Source organism: Primulina tabacum, chromosome 3, assembly GCF_025594145.1.
Source record: "Primulina tabacum isolate GXHZ01 chromosome 3, ASM2559414v2, whole genome shotgun sequence".
Taxonomy (NCBI): domain Eukaryota; kingdom Viridiplantae; phylum Streptophyta; class Magnoliopsida; order Lamiales; family Gesneriaceae; genus Primulina; species Primulina tabacum.
This window is the reverse complement of record NC_134552.1, coordinates 5,040,267-5,063,378: the sequence shown is the minus strand read 5'-3', so window position 1 is coordinate 5,063,378 and position 23,112 is coordinate 5,040,267. Positions and strand designations below refer to the sequence as shown.

Genomic DNA, 23,112 nt, shown 5'->3' with positions numbered 1-23,112 from the left:
TTGTATTACAAAAACCAAACCAAAAAATAGAAACAAGAAATGGTAGCTTTAATACAAATTGTCAAATCAATTAATCAAATATTTGCCATGAAGTGCACCTAGTTTCCAAACATTACCCCTGTGACGTGGCCACGTGTACGTCTTCTCCACAATCTCTAGGGTTTTTGTGAATTCCCCCTTTACTCGAGGTTCGCTTGAAAAAACCAGACCACAGAATTACGTCAATTTACGAGTGCTGCGTTTATAATGCAGATTCTGCGGATGCTCTCAGGTACTCTGCGAACATACCTTCTGTTATGCAAAATATTTAGTAGTTTAGCTCGTTTACGTGTTTATTTGCAATTTAGTGCTTGAGTTTTGTGTTTTTGTTTCTCGGTGTGTTGCGATGCATATTTCATCTATACAGGAAATCGTCGAGCAGTAATTCGAGCCATAGGCCGTAGAAATTTCTGTGCTCCTTCGGAAGAGTATTTAAAAAGAAATTATGCTGCCAATGAGGCGGAATATAACACAGTCATTGGCTCTCTCGTTTCTCAGCGAAGGTGTAGTGCTTCTTTGCTGTTTTTGCTAACATAATTATGCTGGTTTTTGTTTTTGATGAGATGACCTGATGTATTGTGAATTGAAAAAAATAGGCATTATTTGTTGAGGGATGTGTACGATGACATGATGCTTGATGGGGTGAAGCCAGAGAGGGATACATTTCACTCACTTATAGTCGGGACTATGAAAGGGGCTCGCTTGCAAGATGCATTCTTTTTCCGTGATGAAATGAAGTCCATGGGTTTGGTTCCAGATGTATGTATTTTCTTGATATGTTTTTGATGTTTTGTTGATAATGCAGTGCATCTGTATAGACTTGGTCATGAATTGTGACAAACAACACCAATTTGGCGTGTGATTTTGATAGTCCGTCGATTGGCCCCTATCACCCAGACAGTTATTCTCAATTACTTAAATGAAACAGTAAGATATGTTCGTTTTCTACCCAGGTTTTTTTGTACAACTACTTGATCTCGACGTGCGGAAAGTGCAAGAATCCGGATCAGGCTATTCGGGTATTGTTCATCTTTGGCTTGCTATCTTTTGTTCCCTTTTGCTAATAGTTCAGTTATAGTGTTTGAAAATTAATTGTGTTATTTTTTCGACATCTTTTATATCCGTCTGAAGCTCCTAGATGAAATGAAGAGATCTGAATTAAAACCTACCGGGCAAACTTACATATGTTTGCTTCATGCTTGTGCGGCTGGTGGTCAATTAGATAAAGTGTAAGTTAATTTTTCAATCTCTTTACGTCTGTGTTAATGCCTGAACTTTGTATTTGTGGTTGATTAATGTTTTTATAGTTTGCCATTCTGGGTTTCATTGCAGCAAAGCATATGTATTACGATTGACGCAACACCCATCTATTTTATTTTTTATGTGCCCTATCATATCCTAACAAATTCTAACCGTGTCTTTTCTTTCATTATTTTGAGTATGTTAACTTCTCATCATGATTGATATTTTACTCCTTTCTTTTTATGTCGACCCACAAATGTTGATCAGTCAAACCTATGATTCTCCATATCTTAAATGCACACGCTAATTGTTTCAGTATCACCTTTTCTGTGTTGCAGATATGCAATTGTTAGAGACATGACAGCTTCTGGTCTCGGCTTGAACCAATTTTGCTATGCTGGAATAATAAATGCATACAAGAACAAGAAACCTTTGACTGATGATACAGGCTCCAAAGTAATTATCAAGTACATTTGTTTAACTTCATTGAATTTAATTCTTGCTATTCTTAACTACTTTCGATTTCACAAATAAGATCTTTTTGGTAATACTCATATCCTTTTATTTCTGGAAAAGATTATCGAGCTTGTTGAGCAGTCCAAAGGATGGTCCTCAGTTGATCAAACAAAACTAAGTGCCCAAAATGTAATGATGGGTATATCTGAAGAAGAATTGTACGGTCTCCCTACATCTGAATATGTTCATCGCCGTGGTGGATTCATTTTCAGGGAGTTGACTGTATACCATGTTGCATTCCATGCTTGTGCTGATCTTATGGATATTGAGGTACTATGTGAATGACTAAATGATTCAGTTAGCATCATGCACTGTAGTTTGTCACATTTATGTGTTCTTCTATTCAGTAATTTCTTCTTTCTTCGCACTGTATTTATAAACATCTGTGCATTGCTTTTTTATTGTAGTTTTTGTGGTCTTCTAGATTTAGAGGAAAGAGAAACTACAGCAGCATTTGTGCCTAGATTGCATCTGATGGGTTTCCCATGTGTTTGACCTAAATTTTACTCGCCCATTGTTGTCTTATGTATCCAATTTATATATTTTCATGTATTTTCCCCATTCCCCTAATATCTGATAGTTGAGTAAAGATTGTTGAGGCCAATTTGCAATGGAGCACTACTTGGTGCTTTGTGTTTGTGGATGCTTCTACTTGCACTCTCTTGTTTGCAATTTTCATCCACCCCTTTACATGGTCATTTTTGTTGCGCTTGATTTTGACTGCACCATCTTAGTTTAAGATCTTTTTTGTCACAAAGCAATCATTTCAATCTGCTGAGAAAGTTATATGTCCATGTTTCTTATTTTAGTATTTATTTTTGGTTGAGACTCGGAAAAGGAAATATTAATGATTTATAGCAAGGAACTGAAGTCTGAAAGTATGACATATTTCACGCTGTTCATGAGTGCATTAACTGTTGCACTGTCAACACATGATATTGTGCGCTCCATCGAAGCAATACAGGGTAAAATGTAATTCATCTAAACTATTTCCTTCATCTATCTTAAGCAATTCCTTATCCTTTGAAGCTTATGAATACATAATCAATGCTTTTGTCCTCACTTATTTATGCCTCTGGTCTGAAACATGCAACTGGTTAGTGATACAGAGCAGCACAAAATCTTCACTTACAATTTAGTTTTACTAATTTGTATCTTGTCAGGCCACAGATAGACTCTTGGCGATGCTTGAAAAAGATGGAAAAACCCCAGATGTATTCATTTTGCTGCAAGTTATGAGGTAATTTGCTGTTTGGCTGGTCATTTCTTGTGATACCTAGCCTCACAATTTCGATATATGTTAATGCCTTGACACAGATGTTCCGGCTTTTTCTTTGTGAAGGACATCAAGTATTTGTGGGCCTTTACTTTCCACTCAACTCTTGGCCAAGTATAATAGTAGATATAGCAATTTATACCACCCTCCTGGTAAAACTGCAAGTAGTACCTGTTCCATTATTCTTTGGTAGTTATGCACCATTCGCTTACCGAGTTGGCCATTTGTGTTAATATTATGTAAATGTCCTTTCTAAAGTTATCTTAATAACAATTCAAATGGACTTTCGGATCTGAAATGTTAATTTTCAAAAATATCAGCGTCAGGAGAGTTACCATTAAACTTTTTGGGTTAATATTCATATTAACTTGGCCGTTTAAGTGAGGGAACTTTAGTGGATTCTTACTGCCAAATCTCGATAGAAAAAAGTGAAAGCATTATTATTTTTCTATTCTAGGGATGGGGGCAACTGCTGCCTTGACTTATTAGCGCACTGATTTTGATAATTTTGATTTGAACTTTCTCATGTAGGTGCTATCTTCATGCTGGCCACATAGACCGGGGTGTGAAAGTATTTGAAGACTACAAGAACGCGAAAAAACCACCCATTATTGAACTTTACGTGGTAGGTTCAGAGACAAGTAGAAGCACCTCTTGCTGACTTAGTTGACGTGTATCAATTAGCTCACCCAACTTTAAGAACAGAAACAATCATAAATGATTGCAAAAATCACCATGTTTTGCATTTGATTATTGTTGATGGCTCTCAGAAGTCTGAGTCGTGCTGCTATAAAATCAACAACTTTGCAGAGCCTTGTGTTATCTTGTTGTTTTGGAAACTTAGGTTTGTTTAGCCGCATGTAACCATTTGATTTCGAGTAGTTTATCAAACCTGTTATACTTCACTCTACCATGGTGATGTTATTATGACTTCCATCTTTTAATTAGTCCCATTGAATTTGATCAATTGTTGTTACTGGTGGTAGACACTCGCAGAAGGGGCAATGGTCGGTTATACTCCAAGGGGCATGCAGATTGCGCAAGACACATTGGTATACAACAGTTTGCATAGTGCATTCGATCAATCACTTGGTAACTATTTATGAAACTGCTATTTGGTGTTTCAGGTTGCCATGAACTCTAGGAATTACTTCTTGAATACTAAAATGGCAAATGATCTCCTCCTCCTTGCTGCCGGTGAAAAGGTATCACATAGTGGTTTGTGTTGGTTTGGCATGTAATCTTCAATCCCTACCGTTAAGGCCCTTTAACCGTGTTTGTACATGTCTGCAGACCGGTGGGTATACGACTGCAAACTTACTATGGGATATGGCTCAAGCGCTCAAAATCAACCTCTCACTTCCCGCTGTTGAAGCTTATTACTTTGGTTTGAAAGTGAGTTCTCAATTTTTCATTATTGATATCACATTTTCTACTAAACCTTTTAGTGAATACCTGATTGCATTGCTACTCCTAAAAAAGTCACAAGAGCACGAAACGCTTTCTGTAAAATCGATAGTTTTAAAAACCCTATGTTTTTAAATAAGACCTTGGGTTTTGTCATTTATTTCCTAGATATTTTAAAACATATATAAAACAAGAATACGGCACGCGTGGCTTAAAATGCTTGTACTTTACGTAAAGGTTTCGTGCTTCACGGTCATTTAAAGGGATTATTCAACGCCACAAAATCTTATGATCTTCACATCTTTCTTATGATTTGTTCGAACCTATCCATTTGTGGTTGTGGTGAAAAGGTTTTAAGTATATTTGCACGGACAATATATTGCATCAAATGAAAAAAAAATGATTTATAGTCGTTGTATCAATCCTTGATATATTACTGTAAGGCTAGGATCGAACTAACCCTTTCTTACAGCTACTGAATTATATATGTCTTATCCCTTTAATATTTTTCGAATTTCAGGAACGACAGATACCCGAGGATGATCCACGACTGCTCAATGTTTCCAAAACGCTGGACAGTTTACGATTTAGAACTGGAGGTGGCGCAGGACGATAGATGGGTGATACTTATTTTAATTTCTTGCATTTGTAGTTTTTAGGGAAAGAAAATGTTCACTCTTGTTGCCTATATTTCCCCTTCGGCTGCCTCTGTTAATGGGGAAAAATAGTATAAAATTCCTTTTCTTTTCGGAATAGAACATCATCTACAAGGTAAACCCCTCAAATATGCATGTCAGAGCATGGAAGAAGGACGAGTCTTGTTTTGAAATAAATATGACATTACAAAAGTAATTAGATGCTTAATTTTAAATAGCATGATAAATGGTATTTTGTAAATAATTTTGATTTATATTACAATAGTATATATATATTTTTTATATTAAAATAACGATAGGAATATGTTTTTTTTTTTTACTATGGTTGGCTTGTTTTTTATTCCGACAAATTGCAGAAAGTTTGAATTGTTTTTATAAAACGATAATAAAAAAAGTTTAAAAAATGTCAATAGGCTTTGATGTACATACACCACACCTGTCAGCAAGTTAGAAAGAATGTAAAAGATTATGTTTTTTCAGATATGATTAAATTTATAAATTGTGAATAAGAAAAAATTCAGAATTGAGCAATGTTTAAAAATAAAAATTATAAATAAATACTATTTGATAAATAAATAATTATAATACAAATTTTTTATTATAATTATTTTTGTGAAAATTTAATTAAATTAAACAAATACTATTACATGAACTTGATTTAAAAACCACTTGATACTGATTTTTGAATAAAATATGTTGGGCTTTGGGTCAATTTGAACAGAGAAAAGCCCAGCCACGGGCCTTGGATTCATTCACAGAGTCTCTCATATCCCAAGCTTCCCCTCAACCTCGGCCGCTGTGACAGCTTACCAGCCGCCCACCTCCTGTAATCAAGCTACTGGAACTACATGCCGCAGATACTGGTACATTTAGTAGTTAATCGATTGCCAGTTTTCCTTCTAATCTGTGATAATAGCTTCGTCGGCGTATTTATAGTTCGATAATGTAAAACATTCTGCGATTGAATAATAGCAACCAAAATGTGCGTTCAAATTTCTCACATAACATAAGAAGCATGTTCGGCTGAATATAAAAGTTGCTCGCACTGTAGATTTTACCAACTAGTTTTGGTGTTTGAATTTACCTGAACCACATGCGTTTTCGGGAACAAAAAACAGGTATTAGCGACGGTTGTTTGGAAACCGTCGCAATTTTTATGTAGCAACGGTTTTAGCATAAACCTTCGCTAAATGTAGCGACGGTTTAAGTAATACCGTCGCCGATTTAGGTCAGCGACGACTTGTACAAAACTTGTCGCTAACAGCGACGATCTTTTAAAAAACATTTCACCCTGTCTATAAATTTTCGCGTTGTCGGCCGATTTTTCTCCACAACTCTTCCCTCACATCTGCGCGCGATAAAAATCTTCTCTTTAACGATTTTGTTTCGATTTAGGGTACGTTTTTTTAGCTTCAATTCTTGATAAATTTCTAAGTGTTGGTTAAAATCATGAGTTTTGTTAGCTTGTAGTGCAGGTCGCGATCGTTTTTCAGCTGAATTGTTGGCGCGTGCACAATGCTCCGACGTCTTCTACGTTGATACTGGTACATTTAGTAGTTAATCGATTGCCAGTTTTCCTTCTAATCTGTGATAATAGCTTCGTTGGCGTATTTATAGTTCAATTCAAACTTGTGTTGTCAACTGAATTCTATGAAGATTTTTGGATCTGTTGGCTTTAACTTCTTTAACCTTCATATTTTTTTTAAAAAATAATTGTTTATTTTTAAATCTGGCGAATTGCATTCAATTTACTCAATTCGTTATTTGTAATTTAAACCTATTTCACAAGTGTATGACTTGAACTTTAATGGAGTCATCATGGATTTTGATTCACCTTTTACTTATGTGCAGTTTTTAGCTATGTGTGGATCAAGTTGAAGCATTTTGATTGCAGAAGTCTAGTTAGATTTGGATAGGATGACAGTAGAAGAACCAGTGGTAGCCGGAACAAGTTGTCAAACTGAGGATGACAAAAGCTCGAATATATTGATTAAGAAAGTACGGCAGAAACACAAAATGAAGAAGAGCTTGATGAAGGAAACTGAAAAAGCTGACAAGCGAGGAGTTTGCTATTTAAGTAGAGTACCTCCTCATATGGACCCTTTGAAGCTTCGCCAGATTCTTTCTGAGTATGGAGAAATTCAAAGAATATATCTTTCGCCTGAAGGTGAAGCATTGAAGTTTTCCTAATGAAATGGGTTGAGTTTTTAGTTGATTCAAGAGGGAGGTTTTGGGCTAGATGTTTAGTTAACTTTTGTAACGATAACACTTTGTATCAAATGGAGTATTTTCCAGTTAACCAGACTGATATTGCTACTTATTAGCTAATCTTTATTTGCAGATCCTGCTGCACAAGTTCGTCGTAAAAAGTCTGGTGGATTCCGAGGACAAGAATTCTCAGAAGGGTATGTTTAATGCCGAAATGTCTGTAGTCCGCCCTTGTATCTTCAGCATCCTTGCTAGTAACATTGACTGTTACAAATAAGTGCTATTAGTTACTTTGGACTTGCTTGTGATTGAATTTTTAGTGTTCAAAATTCAATCTCAAAGAGGATGCTCTTTGCTTTTTGTTTTTTGTTTCATTTTCTGCTCTTCATTTCTCCTTTTGACACGTACCCTATAAAACCGGTAAAATTGATATGCCTTTTCTTGATGCAGGTGGGTTGAGTTCACTGAGAAAGGCGTTGCGAAGAGAATAGCAAAGACGTTAAATGGCGAACAAATTGGTATGTTGAACAGAATAGTTTGTTTGTATCTCTTTTAAACTATGTTGCATAGATACAGGTATTGTATCGAATACGATACGGATATGGCGATATGACGACTGACATACGATAATTATTAAAATATATTTAAATATTATATATATTTATTTATATAATTTAGTATTAAAAATTAAAAATTTTGGAGATAGAAAGCCATAAGGAACAATGTTGAAGTGAGCGAAGTCATGATTTATCATGGATGAGAAACAACCATAGCCACATGACACTAAAGCTGTCATTAAAATTTTTAAAAAAAAACATAGTGGGGATTTAAGAAAAAAAGCAAAAAAACTGGCCAGGAACTGACGGCGACGCGGGATGCCGCGCGAACTGCGTCAGTGAACTTCAATGGGTAAGAGAGGGGTGATGATTTAACCCCTAAAACTTTTTATTATTTGTAATTTTTCCAAAACATATCCGGAAAACGTATCCAGGTCATGTCCATGACTTATCCTCGCCATGTTCAAGACGTATCCGATTGGTCAAACCTACAAATAGTCGGCGACGTGGAATTTTTCGTATTTGACACGTGTATCGACGTGTCGTATCCGTATCCGGTACTTAAAAAAAATTAGGAGTATCCGTGCTACATAGCTTTTAAACTTGATCTTTCTCAATTCTATGATATCTGGTTGAGAATGGGATACCGCACCATCACAGTTGTAGTGATACTTGATTTTTTACATGAAATCATCCCCTGATCATCAAATTTGATGGATTATGTTAAATATCTTGTATTATGATTATCACTTTAGTGTTTGACACTTCACACATTCTGGTTCAGGTGGCAGGAAAAGGTCATCCTTCTATTATGACATTTGGAATATCAAATACTTGAGCAAATTCAAGTGGGATGATCTTACCGAAGAGATAGGTACTCGAATTAGGTTGTTCCATATTTTCTGACGTGTTACAGTCTGTACGTTTGACATGAAGTGAGCTAAGACAACTCAAATGTTTGCAGCAATCAAGAATGCGACTCGAGAGCAGAAATTAGCATTGGAACTCTCCGCTGCTAAAAGAGAGCGGGACTTTTACCTATCAAAAGTCGACCAGGCTAATACCTTAAGTAAAATTGAAGAACGACTAAAAAAGGTGAATTTAGTTGTAAATTTGTGTTTGGGCTCCAATATATGATCTAACTTTATGTTGATTGAGTGATGTATCATGTGTAATATTCCATCATCTTTAACGGAACACAAATTGAGTTTTCTTATTCGAATTAACTACTGCTTACTTTATTGTTTGCTGATGCAGAAACATAAAGTTCAAATGATACCTAAAGTGAAACGCAACTTCCCTCAGAAAAAACCAGTTGTTACTGAAACTGGAGATACCAAGGAGTTGTCTAGGGATATCCTAGCAGGAGTAAGTATCTCTGTCAGATTTATGCCCCCTCATGAAATCAAGCTATCGTTATTTTAAGATCTGTTGTGCACTTCTTTCAGGTTTTTGGTGGTTCTTAACGATCATATTTACCCAGTTTTGCCGTTGCTTGCTACTTCTGATCACCTTCGATCCAAGTTTTGGCTTTGCAGCCACTTTTCATTGCAACTTAGCGGTGGCGTGCTTGAAATTCAACTATTGTTATGATGAGATGGTAAATTTAACGGATGATAATGTAAAACATTCTGCGATCTGAATAATAGCAACCAAAATGTGTGTTCAAATTTCTCACATAACATAAGAAGCATGTTCGGCTGAATATAGAAGTTGCTCGCACTGTAGATTTTACCAACTAGTTTTGGTGTTTGAATTTACCTGAACCACATGCACTATCCAGAATCCATAGTTCTACACTAGTGTGTGGATTTTGTGAATGCCTGAGATAAAGCACATTAATCAGTTCAATGCATTCATTAACCTCGCTTTGTTAGTCATCCAATGATTGAAACCAAGCACAATCCTCAACTCCACTTGACCACAAATGAAAATACATCCATCCGAAACTAGCTGAACACTTTGAAAACAAGTTGTTCTCCAAACTATATCTTACTATATACGGGGTATTATTGATATGACATTCGAATTATATTTTTTAAGCCTTTTGTCATATCTCACTTCTACAGAGTAAAAGACGTGTTTGTTTGTGTTGCTTCAAGACATCAACCTAAAAACAATGAAATTTTAGGACTATAAGCATAAAAAAAAATACAATAAAATATTTTTTTAATCTTAGTAATCTGTTATTGGGATAGTTATTTGAATTTCTACGGTTTTTTGCCCCCCGGAAGAGATTGGAATTATTACTTAATGGCCTGAAACTCGTGCACGAAGCGAACTCGCACTAAAAAACGCGACTCTGAACTGTGTGTCGCATCCTAAATCTTCCGAAACCCTGATCAGCAAAATCTCGCCGTTCTCAATTTTACAGTCCTCAATTTTACCGACGGATTGATTCAGCAGAATTACCACTTCAAACATGTCGGCGTCTGGTTTCCAAAGATTTCCCAGAAATCAATTGAATTCAAGAGGTAGAATTATCAATTATCTTCACAAAGGGCAAACTCAACTACCAACGCCATTGGTGCTGACTCAAGTCCCCCAAATCACCAAACCCATCGATCAGTTCTCCTTCTTCGATCGCCTTATGACGGAAGATATAAAAGGAACTCGGTTTAGTGATTCAAGTTTCTACCCGGGCTTCTCTTTTGAATTCTTTCTAAATCATGGTTCTACAACCGTCCCATTTCGATTGGAGCTCGATAATGTCATTGATGATGATGAAGATTCCCGTACCATTAGGGCTGATAGTGTGAAGAAGAAGAGGAAGAAGAAGATGAACAAGCACAAGTTGAGGAAACTGAGAAAGCGTTTGAGGAGGAAGACGTAGTTTTGATTATTATGCATTAGGTTTATTCAACAGGTGAGCCTCTGCAGCTTTTGTTGATTCTTTTTCAAGGGAAAAGGATTGCATTTCTCCTATTTCTGCAATTAATTATGACATGATTGGCAAAGAGCATTACATTTTGCGATGAAGAAAGTAATTGCTGGTTCTGGGCTGCTGGTTGAATGTACGGGTGGCTGGTTAACAATATTTGAATAGTCTTCGTTCTTTTAAGTTCTTATTATAAAATACTTATTGGGCGAGTCACGATCGAATCGATGACGATGTTATTGCATATGTTCCTGAGCTCCAAATTTAACCAGCTTGTTTGAATTGGGTCATGAATTATCAATTTGGTCATATTCAATTGTTTAGATGCACTTTTTTGTTCATCCGTGTGGGAAAGCTGATGGGTTTACCAGGAATTCGTTCTTCATTATATTCTTCATGGATTATTTAATCCAAATTTTCAAACATAGATATCTCCTTGTACCCTAATTCCATTTGTATCATGGAGGGTTAAATAATTCAAGAACAGGATGATGTGATAATTATGCAATTTTTGTGTTCTACTCCTTAAAACTTATGCTGATACATCCTAGTTGGCTGATGGGCTCCGAAGAAATATGCGCTGTTGGAAATAGACGTGCACAAGGATGACAAATGGGCTGTAGCACTAACTTTTTTTTTATGGTTTCTTTTAGCTGGTTTATGCTTTTGCTTTAACTGCGCATTTTTGTTTTGTCTTTTATGTTTGTTTTCCAACCTGATGTATGTTACTCCTGGAGTGTATCATGTTTTTGAACTTTGTGATGAAAGGAACATATGCTGATGGTAAAGCTTTTCTACGTCTCAATTGGTTTGATCGGTTCGATTTTCTTTCTTTCTTCTTTTTGTTCCTTTCTTTCTTTTTTTTTTTTTTTGTATGAAAGTGTGAACCTTACCTATTTTGCCTGGCCACCTTGAACATGAAAGGTTTGATAAATTATGGAAAATATTAGAAACTGGTGAAAGTGTGAACATTACCTATTCAAGAGGTGAAATGCTCTATAGTTCTGCTGGTTTTGCTAAATTCGCCATGAGAAGAAACATTTGTTCTTCTGTTTGGTTCGCTTCGCCAATTATATATGCATATACATGTTGCTGATCCATAAGAGGATCATAACACTGTTGTGAATAAGAAATGGAGAAAAGGATTTATTTTAGTTCGAAACACATATTTGATACAGATGACTTCTCAGAGCAATAAAACAAAAGGAAACATTTAAAATAACAATGGAGTAAGAAATTTTGTTGACATTTGTTTGGTGGTATGACTTTTAGTGAGAGCTGGCTAGCTCCCTTGATACCTACTCTTTCACCAATTATTCTCAATTGATCTGATCAGCACGAGCCATCATCATATCCCATGGACATGGACACCGGAAAATTGGGTCCTTTGCACATGCCTCATGCTTGCTTTGGTTTACTTTTGCTTTGTAGGGAATAATGTTGTTGAAGCTTCAGCATCTGAACCTACCTTTTGTGAATCATACATGCTAAAGATGATGAGAAAGGAAAAGCTGATGGTGGGACACACGAATTCCTCCTCTCCCCTTTCTTTAATCCGCCGTAGCGATTTGAATTCGACCACGGTGCAATCGAGGCGGGATCGGCCTTTTATCGTGCAACTACGTCTGTCCATGAAATCATCTGCTGCTAATAAAAGATTATATTTTATTGAAGACTGAATGAAATAATCACCAAATCCACTACTATACTCTATAATCATTCTCAACCTCATTCACCTCACTTCAAACCTACCTGGGAAACCGGCATAGCAGTATATCACAACCTCTCCACTCTTCACATATGGGAATATTTAATAGATGGATTCCCACAAATTTCATTTTTTAAAAATGACTTTTTTTAATTAGAAAAAAGCTATAATATGGTAGGTCCGAATGAGTAATCTTTTATCTAAACAGCATTTCCAAAAAAAAGAAAATATTTGGAGAAGAAAAGGGTATTATGCATTCATTCTCAAAAGGGTTGTAATTAGGGATAAAGTGTCCAAAACAGTGAAATGATTTGAGTTGGCCTAATTCGAAAAGTTGAAAATGAAAATTATGTATTTGTCATGAACAAAAAAAATCCAAAAAAAATTGAAATGTGGGGCAGCGGCAAACCAAACCCACAAAGAAAATTAGAACAAGGAGAAGGAATTTAGGGGGGTCTCGCGGCCTTTTCGATTTGACATACGGACAATAATACAAACATGTTCCATGCGTCATCGAATATCAAAAGATGAAACATTTCTACAAAAGTGTTTTCCTCTCTCCACATGCACACACTTTCCCTTTCGGCTTCCCCACTTCCATTATTGTTTGGTTTCTCCATCTACACTTTTCCTACGGTTCACTCCCTTTCACCCTTTACTTCTATTGAAACGGTAGCTGTTAAGTGTTAGCTGGAGCTCGTCCAACGGAAAGAAAACCACCCAAGTGAAGTGGGATAATATATTGATCGATCATGGGCGGGATGACGTCATCGATGGCAGCGAAGTTCGCTTTCTTTCCGCCTAATCCCCCGTCTTACAAGGTGGTAAACGATGAAGGGACGGGTCTGCTGCTGTTGAGCCCGTTTCCGCACCGGGAAAACGTGGAGGTTATGAGGCTGCCTACGCGGCGTGGTACAGAGATCGTGGCCGTTTACGTGAGGTATCCCATGGCTAGTTCTACACTTCTCTATTCCCATGGCAATGCCGCTGATCTGGGGCAGATGTATGAACTTTTTATGGAGCTCAGTATTCACTTGCGTGTCAATTTGATCGGGTAATTTGAGCTTCTCTACTTGTGTCGCTGCTATGTTTTACTTTCGGGTTTGCGATCATGGTCGTTATCTGTGAAGTTTTCGTTCATGTTATTTTTCTATGTTTATGAAGTAAGATTAGCTATATTTCAAATTCGCATTTTGGATTTTTCGGAGTATAGTGGATGTGGTAGTAAGAAAAGTATCTATGATGGTAGATCATTTTTTCGTGGCGTTTGCGATTATGTCATGTAAGAATCGACTGCGCTAGATTTGCTATTGTGAACTGTATAGAATAAGCTCGATGAAGTTTCTCGGAGCTGAAAGATGTTTTGGATCAAAGGCTGAATCTTACCGCAGATATCAACTGTGACGAGGCAGACTGATTAAAGTACCCCTTTATTGGACGTTAAAATATAAATATGATGAACTTAATTGAGAAATACACTAATGAAATTAGATATGATGACAACTTTGGGTAATGCGTCAATCAAGTGATTGTCTGCAGTGCTTGCAATGTGTTGAAGGATGTCTATTTGTTTGCCTATTTTGAATTTCTCTTTTTAATCAAGAGAGTGATGGATCGAGGAAGAAGGTTTTGTTTCAATTTTTATTAGTTGGTGATTGGTGAAAGTAACCTCTAAACATGTGCAAGGCAGTGTCCCTGTTCAATTTTAGTTAATGAAGCTTGACAACCTCATTGGTGTTATTTAATTAACAATTACTCATTTGTTTGAAAGCTGGAAGTGGGTTGAAGACATTAATTGGCTTGATAGTGCCAATAAGTACTTAAGTATTTGATCTTTGAATTTTATTGATGAACTACTCAGCTTCATTGGTTTTAGTGAAGTTGTATGAAACTAAATTGGTATTAAAATTAGCCAATTTTCAGTTTTTCCAAGGTGAGCCTGGTTTTATTGGAAAATCTAAATAACTTATCGTAGTATCAATTTGCTCGTGTTTCTGGAAAATGATTTGTATATCTAGCTGATGTAAAAACCATAATTGGTTGTGCCTTTAATTATTTATGGTCCAATTGCTTGAAAGCTTAAGTGGTCCAACATTTGATGGCATTTCATCAACAGGTTTGACTATAGTTCCAATTTCATAATTTGTTGTCGTCGTCTTTGATGATGTTAAAGTCTCTAGCAACCAAATTGATCCAGATTACCTTTTTAGTGTATTGCTACAACGAGCCTACTCGAAAGCAAATTTTTGAAACATCACACATGCTTTAAGTATTTTCTTAATCATGTTGGGAGTGTGAAATCTTGGGAATAATTGTTGACACTCTTTACATTTGAGAGATTTACTCCTGAATTGACCCCATCCTTTTACATTTTCATGGGCTAATTGCATATGAACCCCTGTTGATGATAGTCTAAAAGGTATAAAACCCCCTAAAAATATTAAAAGGCTAATATACGTCCATTCTTTAAAAATCAAACATATTTAGGCCCGTGTTTTAAAAAAATCAAGCACATTGACCCAATTTGTAAGGGGTTTTATGATCGATTTTAAAAACACTGGTTTTACCAAGTGTTTTTCGTTTTTTTTTTTTTTGAATTTTTACAGGGGTGCAGATGCAATTTGCCCATATTTTCATAAATAAGATTTCATGAAAGCTGTTTTTTAAGCTGAAAACAGATCGTATTTGTGATGCTTTTGTAATTTGTTCAGGTATGACTACTCTGGGTATGGCCAGTCATCTGGGAAGGTGTGTATAACGTCATTCAACTTTTTTCAGTTTTGGGATCATACGATGTAGTTTACTTGCCAAACTCAAGAATAAAATCTACAATGTGGTTATCATATTTGTAGCCCAGTGAGCAGAATACTTATGGAGATATTGACGCAGTATTTAAGTGTCTTGAGGAGAACTATGGAACTAAACAGGAAGATATTATTCTCTATGGTCAATCTGTTGGAAGCGGACCGACTCTGGAACTTGCAACTCGGTTGTCTAGGTTAAGAGCTGTTGTGTTGCATAGTCCTATACTCTCAGGAGTGAGAGTCATGTATCCTGTTAAGCGCACTTACTGGTTTGACATCTACAAGGTACAGTCTCTCTCCCCTTATCAGAAGTCTTTACTAATCTCTTGGTTGAAAAATTTGTGTATATTGATATTTTTGCTCAATATTTGTTACTTGGTCATGTTGCAGAACATTGATAAAATCCCTCTCGTTAATTGTCCTGTACTTATTATTCATGTAAGTGCTAAATTTTCATCAATTGCAATTTTTTTTAACATCAGTGGCTTTATGAGCTTGCAAGTTCACATGATTTAAGCAATATTGCGTGTGCAGGGAACGGCTGATGAGGTTGTTGATTTTTCACATGGTAAGCAACTCTGGGAACTGTGCAAGGAGAAACATGAACCCTTATGGGTTAAAGGAGGAAATCACTGTGATTTAGAACTCTACCCAGAGTACATCAGACATTTGAAGAAGTTTGTGGCAACTGTGGAGAGGTCAACTTCACACAGAAGCAGTACTAGGAAAAGCACAGACCTGATTGAGCCATCTAGAAAGAGTACGGATTTATTTGATGCTCCAAGAAAGAGCAATGACCGGAGAGAAAAGCCCAGGCACAGTACAGACAAACCCGAGAGATTGAAAATTCATTCAAACAATGGTGACAAGCTGGATAAATTAAGGGCATTCGAAAAGTTGGAAAGGTCGCGCAGAAGCGTTGACTGCATTGAGAAGGCACGGAAAAGTGTTGACCTTCAAGTGGAAAGAGCTCGGAAGAGTGTAGACACATTGGATAGAATACGTACTGGGTAAATTTTCCCTTGAATTTTGTAAAATTTATGCATTGAATATGGCAACGAGGGGTATAGAAAAATGTGTTTGGGGTTGATTTGTCTTCTGTCTTGTTGATTCCCTGGTTTATGATTTGTTGTTTGTGGGTATAATGTGTAATAACTGAACTTAGTTACGAATTCCTAGTCGAATAGGTTTCTTTTTAACCCATTGGAATTTCGCATAGTGATATCTTGGATCTATTTGCTAAACTCTCTCCGAGTTTTCTGTGGGAACATATTAGAAATCTAGCTGTGGAGTCGAAATGGTGCAACTGGAAAGATTGAAATCTAGCTGTGGAGTCGAATATAGATTTGGATCCATAAGTTTGAGTATATCTGTTTTCTCCCGTATGCTACAACGATGCGATAGTTTGCAAGTGATACTAGTTGAAGAGCAAAATGTAATATTATAAATTCGAGTATGTAGTGTAAAATTTGTTAGTGCAAAAAGATCAGAAAAATTGAGCAGAGCCTCCAACAATGGAAAAGTTGGGTTTATGCTCACTGTACTCGACTATGGCTGACGGTGGGAGTTGACCAATGCAAATCTTGTGCACTGTCGAGAACAGAGGGAAAAGCTCTAACCATCCTCGATGATTCAAAACTTCATAAACCTCTTTTGCAGTTGATACACCCTGCATAAATTGAATTGGATTATACAAAATAGGCAACTAAAGAAGAACCATTAACAGAAGTTTTAGCCTTGATACATCGATCCCTCGAGAAAAATAACTGATTGATGTGTTGTGCGAATGAATTAGATATAACAAAGCGCTGCAAAAAGAAGTTTTAGACTTGATATGTCGATTCCTCGAGCAAAACAACTCATTGATCATCTTGTGTGAAAGAATTATATATGCCGACTTGCATTAATTGGCTATCCAAGAATTTAAATGAGAGTGACTTGCCAAGAATTTTGAATTAGGGGAACGCATTGTGAGTTTTTGGTCAATAAAGACTACAATTTTTATTAATAATCATACAATATTGGTTTTCAGTCCATTGGTGAATCCCGGCTTGAAAATCTTGAATTCAATAAAGTTGTATTTAGATGGATTCATTTGATTTGAAAAAGAATTCAACTCCGGATTTCAGATGGTTTTCATCTTGGATGAATGTGATGTCTCTCAAAATTCTTATTGAAGAGTGTTTAATTTGATGAAATGCGTTCAAAATTATGGATTCGAAGAACTTCATATTCTTTAACCCAAACACACCCTAAATTTATCATTCAACACATTTTATTTGTTAGCTGGTGGTACCTGTAATTTCTGGCCCTGCAACATCTCTGCTTCAAGCTCATCGAAAGATCTCTTCCCACCATTCCTAGCAAAAGCATCTGCGCACTTCCTATTTCTTCCCCCCACTGCCAGTTGAAACACACAAAACTACTTAAGTCTTTGTCTTTACACAAATTCAAAAGGTGAAGTCAGAGGTTCACCAAAACGAAGTCCATAAGAGCCAGCTTACAGCATGTTGTGATTAAATCTGCAACGCCGCAGCTTTCGAAGAATGTACTGTCTTTCACAGAAGGGAAAAGCAGCTTTGAAAGCGCCTTCATTTCTCTCAAACCAATTCTCATTATTGCAGCCTAGTAAATCACCATATAGAAATTTTTTAAGGTGACTGATATCAAGAAACTGACCAAGAAATTAAGCTCAGAAAATTGATGCTTCTTTCACCTTCGTATTGTTTCCCATCTCCAACCCATCCACGAAACCTATTTCACGAATTCAATAATAACCAACTCTCCAGTAGTTACAACACCATTAAACAACTCAACATTAAGAAAGTTTGAAATGGCAGAATATACCTGCAGCAATAGCCACAACATTTTTCAGTGTTCCACATAGTTCAACTCCTTCCACATCTTGGACCTGTTTTTAATTCGATATAAGATTGTGTATGGTTACATTACAACTGTATATATAATTGAATGAAACGATTGTCGAGTAATATCACTAACCGCTGAGACCATGAAGTAAGAGGTGTTGAACAGTTTTACCCATTTCTCTGCAATCTCTTTATCTTTTCTATATCCCACGGTCGCCTCACTAAATTTCTCCACGGCAATCTGCACACACATCGATCTCTGTTGTCAAAAAGGATTTATTAGTTGTGCTAAGCATAAGAGACCGGCTGCCCAAATGACCTCATTGGCAATATTTGCTCCCATAAGAACACAAGAATTAATTCCGAGTTGTTCGGAGATGAGTGTAGAAATCATGCATGGACCTTCCTTCTTCACCTCCATCCCTTTAATCAGAGAGATTGCTTCCGCGTTATCCCTTGTCCTTCCTACTAGCTTTTTGCATATCCCCTCCATGAATTGGTGGGGTGTCACAAATACCAACATGTTGGCATCCCTCACTGGCCAATTTCAAAACAAACATACGAATTCACGCCCGTTGTCTTATTCGAATTTATGGTACTAACCAATCAAGATTTGCATACCTGCATTCTCAATATCAGGGTCTGCAACAACATTTTTGCCAAGCTTTATGCCTGGAAGATATTTAACATTCTCCTGTAAAAGAAGGAACAATTTAACTAAGTTGCGGATAAATTCGTACCTGGATAAATTAAGATCCAGTAAGAATAAAAGAACAAGCAACACGTTACATTGGTTTGATTTATAACTTCAGAGAGCTTTTCACCTGTTGGCAATACTTCCTCAAACACCCACATCCTCACTTCATCTGTATACGCACCCCGAAATTAGTTTACAAATCAGAAAACAAATCTAAAATGCTTACAGCTAAATTTATTCCATTTACTGATAAAGAAAATTGTCTATTATGCTGAAATACGAACACGAACGATCAACAAACGAGGTAAAAAAAAAGAAAAAAAAAAGGAAACCGTGAAATGAATTAAGCTTGAGGGTGTTGGACGCAATGAGCTTGGCTGCGACGCTCCCCCAATTCCCACTTCCAACAACCGTGACTCTGGACGGCATCGGCGGCGCTTGACTCCCAGCTCCGGCGGCATTGTGATTACTCTCCCCGTCGAGAGGTGTCTTCTGGGTTTCGAGAAACGGAGCCATATACACAAACAGAGAAGAAGGGAAGATGGAACAGAATCGAAAGGAGAAAGGGGAATGCGGAGAAACGGCGGAGCGGAGAGGAATGGAGAAGAGGGAAAATAGGAGAGGCGAAGAATTAAATGGCATTCAGTGGGCAGAGAAGACAATACAGCACACATATCGTTAGTATCAATGCAGGGTGATGTTAAATTTGGCGATCTCTTCTATATAAATAATTACAATCTGTTATATATTAATTTCAACACCAACGGCTTTTCATCCCACGTGGACTTTTCTATTTTCATTACCAGGAATAAGAATATCACAGTGCCGCGACACGTACGTGACTAATAATAAAAAATAAAAAATCAGATAATTTTTAAAATCATTTGAATAACATCTTGTTTATAATTATTTATTAATCTAAATATATCAAAACACAATAAATAAAAAACATAATGACGATAAATCAAATATATTCATTTATTTATATAACATTTTTCAATTCGTGTGATTGTAACATAATGATAGCTCTATCAAATTAACAAAAATATTTTTTATCCAAATATTATTCACAATGAAAACGTGAAAGAGTAACTAAGTAAAATATTAATGAAGTAATAGTGAGTGAAAGGGTAACTAAGTAAATTTGCAATTCAAACTCACATATTTATAGATAGTAACAAAGATATTTTTAATCCAAATATTATTCACAATGAAAAAGTGAAAGGGTAACTAAGTAAAACATTAATGAAGTAATGATGAGTGAAAGGGTAACTAAGTAAATCCACAATTCAAACTCGCATATTTATAGATAGTATAGATTTATATTATTGTTTTTGCGATCATAGTTTTAACACCGACGATTTCGATCATAAGATCGATGTCTTTAATATCAATACGAGATCGAATCGAAACCAGATCATATATTGCAAACTCGATTCCGGTCTGAATTCTAGGAATCAAGTATAAAATAGTAAATACAAATTGACACTGACACTTATTCGACTTGATCAACGAAAAATATTACTTTTCACTCTAGTTATGAATCGAATTAACTCGTCTCACGAAGATAACTTTATGAAATCGTCTCACAACATATCTAATTTTATGTTAATTAGCCATTTTCATGAAATTGGAGATGATTAATTAGTTTCATTACACTTACAAAAGAAAAAGAGAACGAATAATAGGAGTTCACTGATTGTGGCCACGAGATTGGAGGCAAGTGGAACCCACAACCTTTCTTTTTTCCGTAATTACCCATTTCATATTCAACACTTTTAAAATTTTCACCTAAATTCAGGTATTTGTGTTGAAAATACGAAAAATATTTGTGTTGAAAATTATAATGTTGAATGTTGAAAATTAGGTAAAATTAGGTGTTGAATGTTGAAAATTAGGTAAAATTAGGTGTTGAATGTTGAAAATTAGGTAAAATTAGGTGTTGAATATTGAAAATTAGTGTGTGATGATGTATGTAATGATGAAATTATTTTTGGATTGTTTTCCAAAGAAATCCTATAAATAGGTCTACATTTGTAAAAATTTGATACAATTGAGTAGAGAGAAAAATATTATAAAGTGTGTAGTTTGGTAAATTTTGAGAGTTTGAGATTTTTACTTTTTACCATACTTTTCACAACACGTTATCAGCACGAAGCTCTAAAAATCCTCCATATTTTTCCAAGCTCCAAAACAGAAGAAAAGGTAACAAAAGTAATAATATTTATTTTACTGTTTATTTATTTATTGTGTATCTATTTAATATATAATATAATGTTATTCAGAAATAACAAAAATAAATTTTTCAAAAACTTGTTATAAATCCTGGGAGGATGTTAAGACGACATCCCACACTCCCGGTAAGGGATACGACAAGTATAAAAGCCTATAAGATTTTTAAACAAAATAACTTGTGACACCGCATTATAATAATGTGATATGATATACATAATTATTTAAACATGACTAATATTATATACACTATATTATTACCATAAAATTATACAAATACATACATTTATTTTTTTGTACACCAACGGTCATAAACGGTAACAAAACGGCTAGTTTTTGCCCTATAAATATGATCTCACAAACTCTTTCAATCACTCCAACTTTCTCCTATTCTCTAAAAATTATTCTTCATCAAATTTTCGAAGAAAAAGAAGATGGCTTTCTCACGGTTATTTTTAATTATTTTGGTTATCATACTCACGAGTCTTTTATTTATCGGAGAATATCCTCCTCGTGTGTTTTCTTTATTTTTACAAATACTTGTACTTGTTGTTTATCCATTACTTTGTATTGCAATATTTATTAACTAATAAAATGCATCGTAATTTTTTAGTACCACCATGTCAAATTTGACAAAGCGCGAATTTGTTGCGCTCGACATCACGGGAAAAATTATATGCAATGGACTCTCGATGTAGAAATGCATCTTGAGTCATTGGGTCTAAGCGAGACCATTAAAGAAAATGGTATATCTTCATCACAAGAAAAAACAAAAGCTATAATATTTTTGTGTCGACATCTCGATGAAGGTTTAAAATGTGAATATCTCATCGAAAAAGATCACATGGCTCTGTGGAAAGGATTGAAAGAAAGATTTGAACATATAAGGGAAGTTATACTTCCGACCGCCCGTGATGAATGGAATATGTTAAGATTCCAAGATTTTAAGAAAGTCAGTGATTATAATTCAGCGATGTATCGAATAATCTCGCAGCTAAAATTTTGTGGACATGAGGTTACAGAATCGGAAATGCTTGAAAAAACATTTTCCACGTTTCACGCATCAAATATAACTTTACAACAACAATATAGAGTGCGTGGATTTGCGAGATATTCTGAACTCATCGCCTGTCTTCTTGTGGCGGAAAAGAACAATGAGATATTAATGAGAAATCATCAGTCCCGACCCACTGGATCAACAGCATTTCCAGAAGTAAATGCTGTGAATAAAAATGAATTTAAACCTGGAAACCAAAATCAAATCCAGAGACAAGGTTTTGGTCGAGGTTGAGGTCGTGGTCGTGGACGTGGACGTGGAATTGGTCGTGGTCGTGTTCGAGGCCGTGGTTTTGAAAACAATAGAGATAGTTATTTTTATAACTCATCTCAAAAGGGCATCACGAACCACCCACAGAAAAGGCATCATGAGAACATGAGTGTTAATGAAAATCACTCGAAAAGATTTGAAAGTTCTTGTTTCAGATGCGGCACGTTTTGGTCGTGGTCGTGGTCGTGGTCGAGGCCGTGGTTTTGAAAACAATAGAGATAGTTATTTTTATAATTCATCTCAAAAGGGCCTCACGAACCACCAACAGAAAAGACATCATGAGAACATGAGTGTTAATGAAAATCACTCGAAAAGATTTGAAAGTTCTTGTTTCAGATGCGGCACTCCAGGACATTGGTCTCGTATTTGTCGAGCCCCTGAGCACCTTTGCAAGCTCTATAAACAAACCAACGGTGAATACAATATCAGGTCCTGTAGACTTGATTAAAGGATGTGGTAAAGCACAATTTTTGTTACCTAATGGTTCAAATTTTTTTATCAATGATGCTTTATATTCACCACAATCGAAAAGAAATTTGTTGAGTTTTAATGATATATATTCCCATTGTTATGATACTCAAACAATGAATGAAGGGAATGAGAAGTATATGTGTCTTATCACATATAAATCAGGAAAGAAATATGTGATTGAAAAACAACCAATGCTCCCTACTGGATTGCATTATACACATATAAGT

General features: G+C 35.8%; 4 protein-coding genes and 1 long non-coding RNA gene across 8 annotated transcripts; 4 read left to right on the top strand and 1 right to left on the bottom strand.

Moving 5' to 3' along the window:
• The first annotated feature begins 71 nt into the window (after positions 1 to 71).
• Positions 72 to 5,344, top strand: LOC142539521 (pentatricopeptide repeat-containing protein At4g35850, mitochondrial). The gene is made up of 13 exons (XM_075645049.1): positions 72 to 271; positions 407 to 542; positions 636 to 798; positions 993 to 1,058; positions 1,171 to 1,268; positions 1,620 to 1,737; positions 1,858 to 2,067; positions 2,961 to 3,037; positions 3,605 to 3,698; positions 4,060 to 4,125; positions 4,201 to 4,278; positions 4,367 to 4,468; positions 5,001 to 5,344. The coding sequence occupies exons 1-13, from the start codon at positions 247 to 249 to the stop codon at positions 5,094 to 5,096; spliced, it is 1,329 nt and encodes a 442-aa protein (XP_075501164.1). The 5' UTR covers positions 72 to 246; the 3' UTR covers positions 5,097 to 5,344.
• Positions 5,345 to 5,821: 477 nt separating this feature from the next.
• On the top strand, positions 5,822 to 9,635 carry LOC142539522 (pre-rRNA-processing protein ESF2). 3 transcript variants are annotated; one of them, XM_075645051.1, is made up of 9 exons: positions 6,470 to 6,532; positions 6,612 to 6,680; positions 6,988 to 7,303; positions 7,478 to 7,541; positions 7,795 to 7,862; positions 8,686 to 8,775; positions 8,866 to 8,996; positions 9,159 to 9,269; positions 9,350 to 9,635. In XM_075645051.1, the coding sequence occupies exons 3-9, from the start codon at positions 7,054 to 7,056 to the stop codon at positions 9,365 to 9,367; spliced, it is 732 nt and encodes a 243-aa protein (XP_075501166.1). In that variant the 5' UTR covers positions 6,470 to 6,532; positions 6,612 to 6,680; positions 6,988 to 7,053; the 3' UTR covers positions 9,368 to 9,635. The 3 variants fall into 3 exon arrangements, with proteins under 3 accessions (XP_075501167.1, XP_075501165.1, XP_075501166.1); XM_075645052.1 differs by lacking the exons at positions 6,470 to 6,532; positions 6,612 to 6,680 and adding an exon at positions 5,822 to 5,999 and having other exon boundaries at positions 7,031 to 7,303; XM_075645050.1 differs by lacking the exons at positions 6,470 to 6,532; positions 6,612 to 6,680 and adding an exon at positions 5,824 to 5,999.
• A 373-nt stretch (positions 9,636 to 10,008) lies between these two features.
• Positions 10,009 to 12,452, top strand: LOC142539523 (uncharacterized). The gene is made up of 2 exons (XR_012818936.1): positions 10,009 to 10,767; positions 12,211 to 12,452. It is a non-coding gene; the product is annotated as an uncharacterized LOC142539523 (long non-coding RNA).
• A 345-nt stretch (positions 12,453 to 12,797) lies between these two features.
• Positions 12,798 to 16,490, top strand: LOC142539520 (uncharacterized). Of its 2 annotated transcripts, none has more exons than XM_075645048.1 (5): positions 12,798 to 13,427; positions 15,199 to 15,235; positions 15,340 to 15,576; positions 15,682 to 15,729; positions 15,826 to 16,490. In XM_075645048.1, the coding sequence occupies exons 1-5, from the start codon at positions 13,240 to 13,242 to the stop codon at positions 16,303 to 16,305; spliced, it is 990 nt and encodes a 329-aa protein (XP_075501163.1). In that variant the 5' UTR covers positions 12,798 to 13,239; the 3' UTR covers positions 16,306 to 16,490. The 2 variants fall into 2 exon arrangements, with proteins under 2 accessions (XP_075501163.1, XP_075501162.1); XM_075645047.1 differs by having other exon boundaries at positions 12,866 to 13,541.
• Positions 16,491 to 16,712: 222 nt separating this feature from the next.
• LOC142539519 (glycerol-3-phosphate dehydrogenase [NAD(+)]-like) lies at positions 16,713 to 19,560 on the bottom strand. The gene is made up of 10 exons (XM_075645046.1): positions 19,188 to 19,560; positions 18,948 to 19,024; positions 18,780 to 18,852; positions 18,478 to 18,695; positions 18,292 to 18,399; positions 18,139 to 18,202; positions 18,008 to 18,045; positions 17,796 to 17,916; positions 17,588 to 17,691; positions 16,713 to 16,960 (listed from the first exon to the last, which is right to left on the bottom strand). The coding sequence occupies exons 1-10, from the start codon at positions 19,495 to 19,497 to the stop codon at positions 16,778 to 16,780; spliced, it is 1,296 nt and encodes a 431-aa protein (XP_075501161.1). The 5' UTR covers positions 19,498 to 19,560; the 3' UTR covers positions 16,713 to 16,777.
• Between the last annotated feature and the right edge of the window lie 3,552 nt (positions 19,561 to 23,112).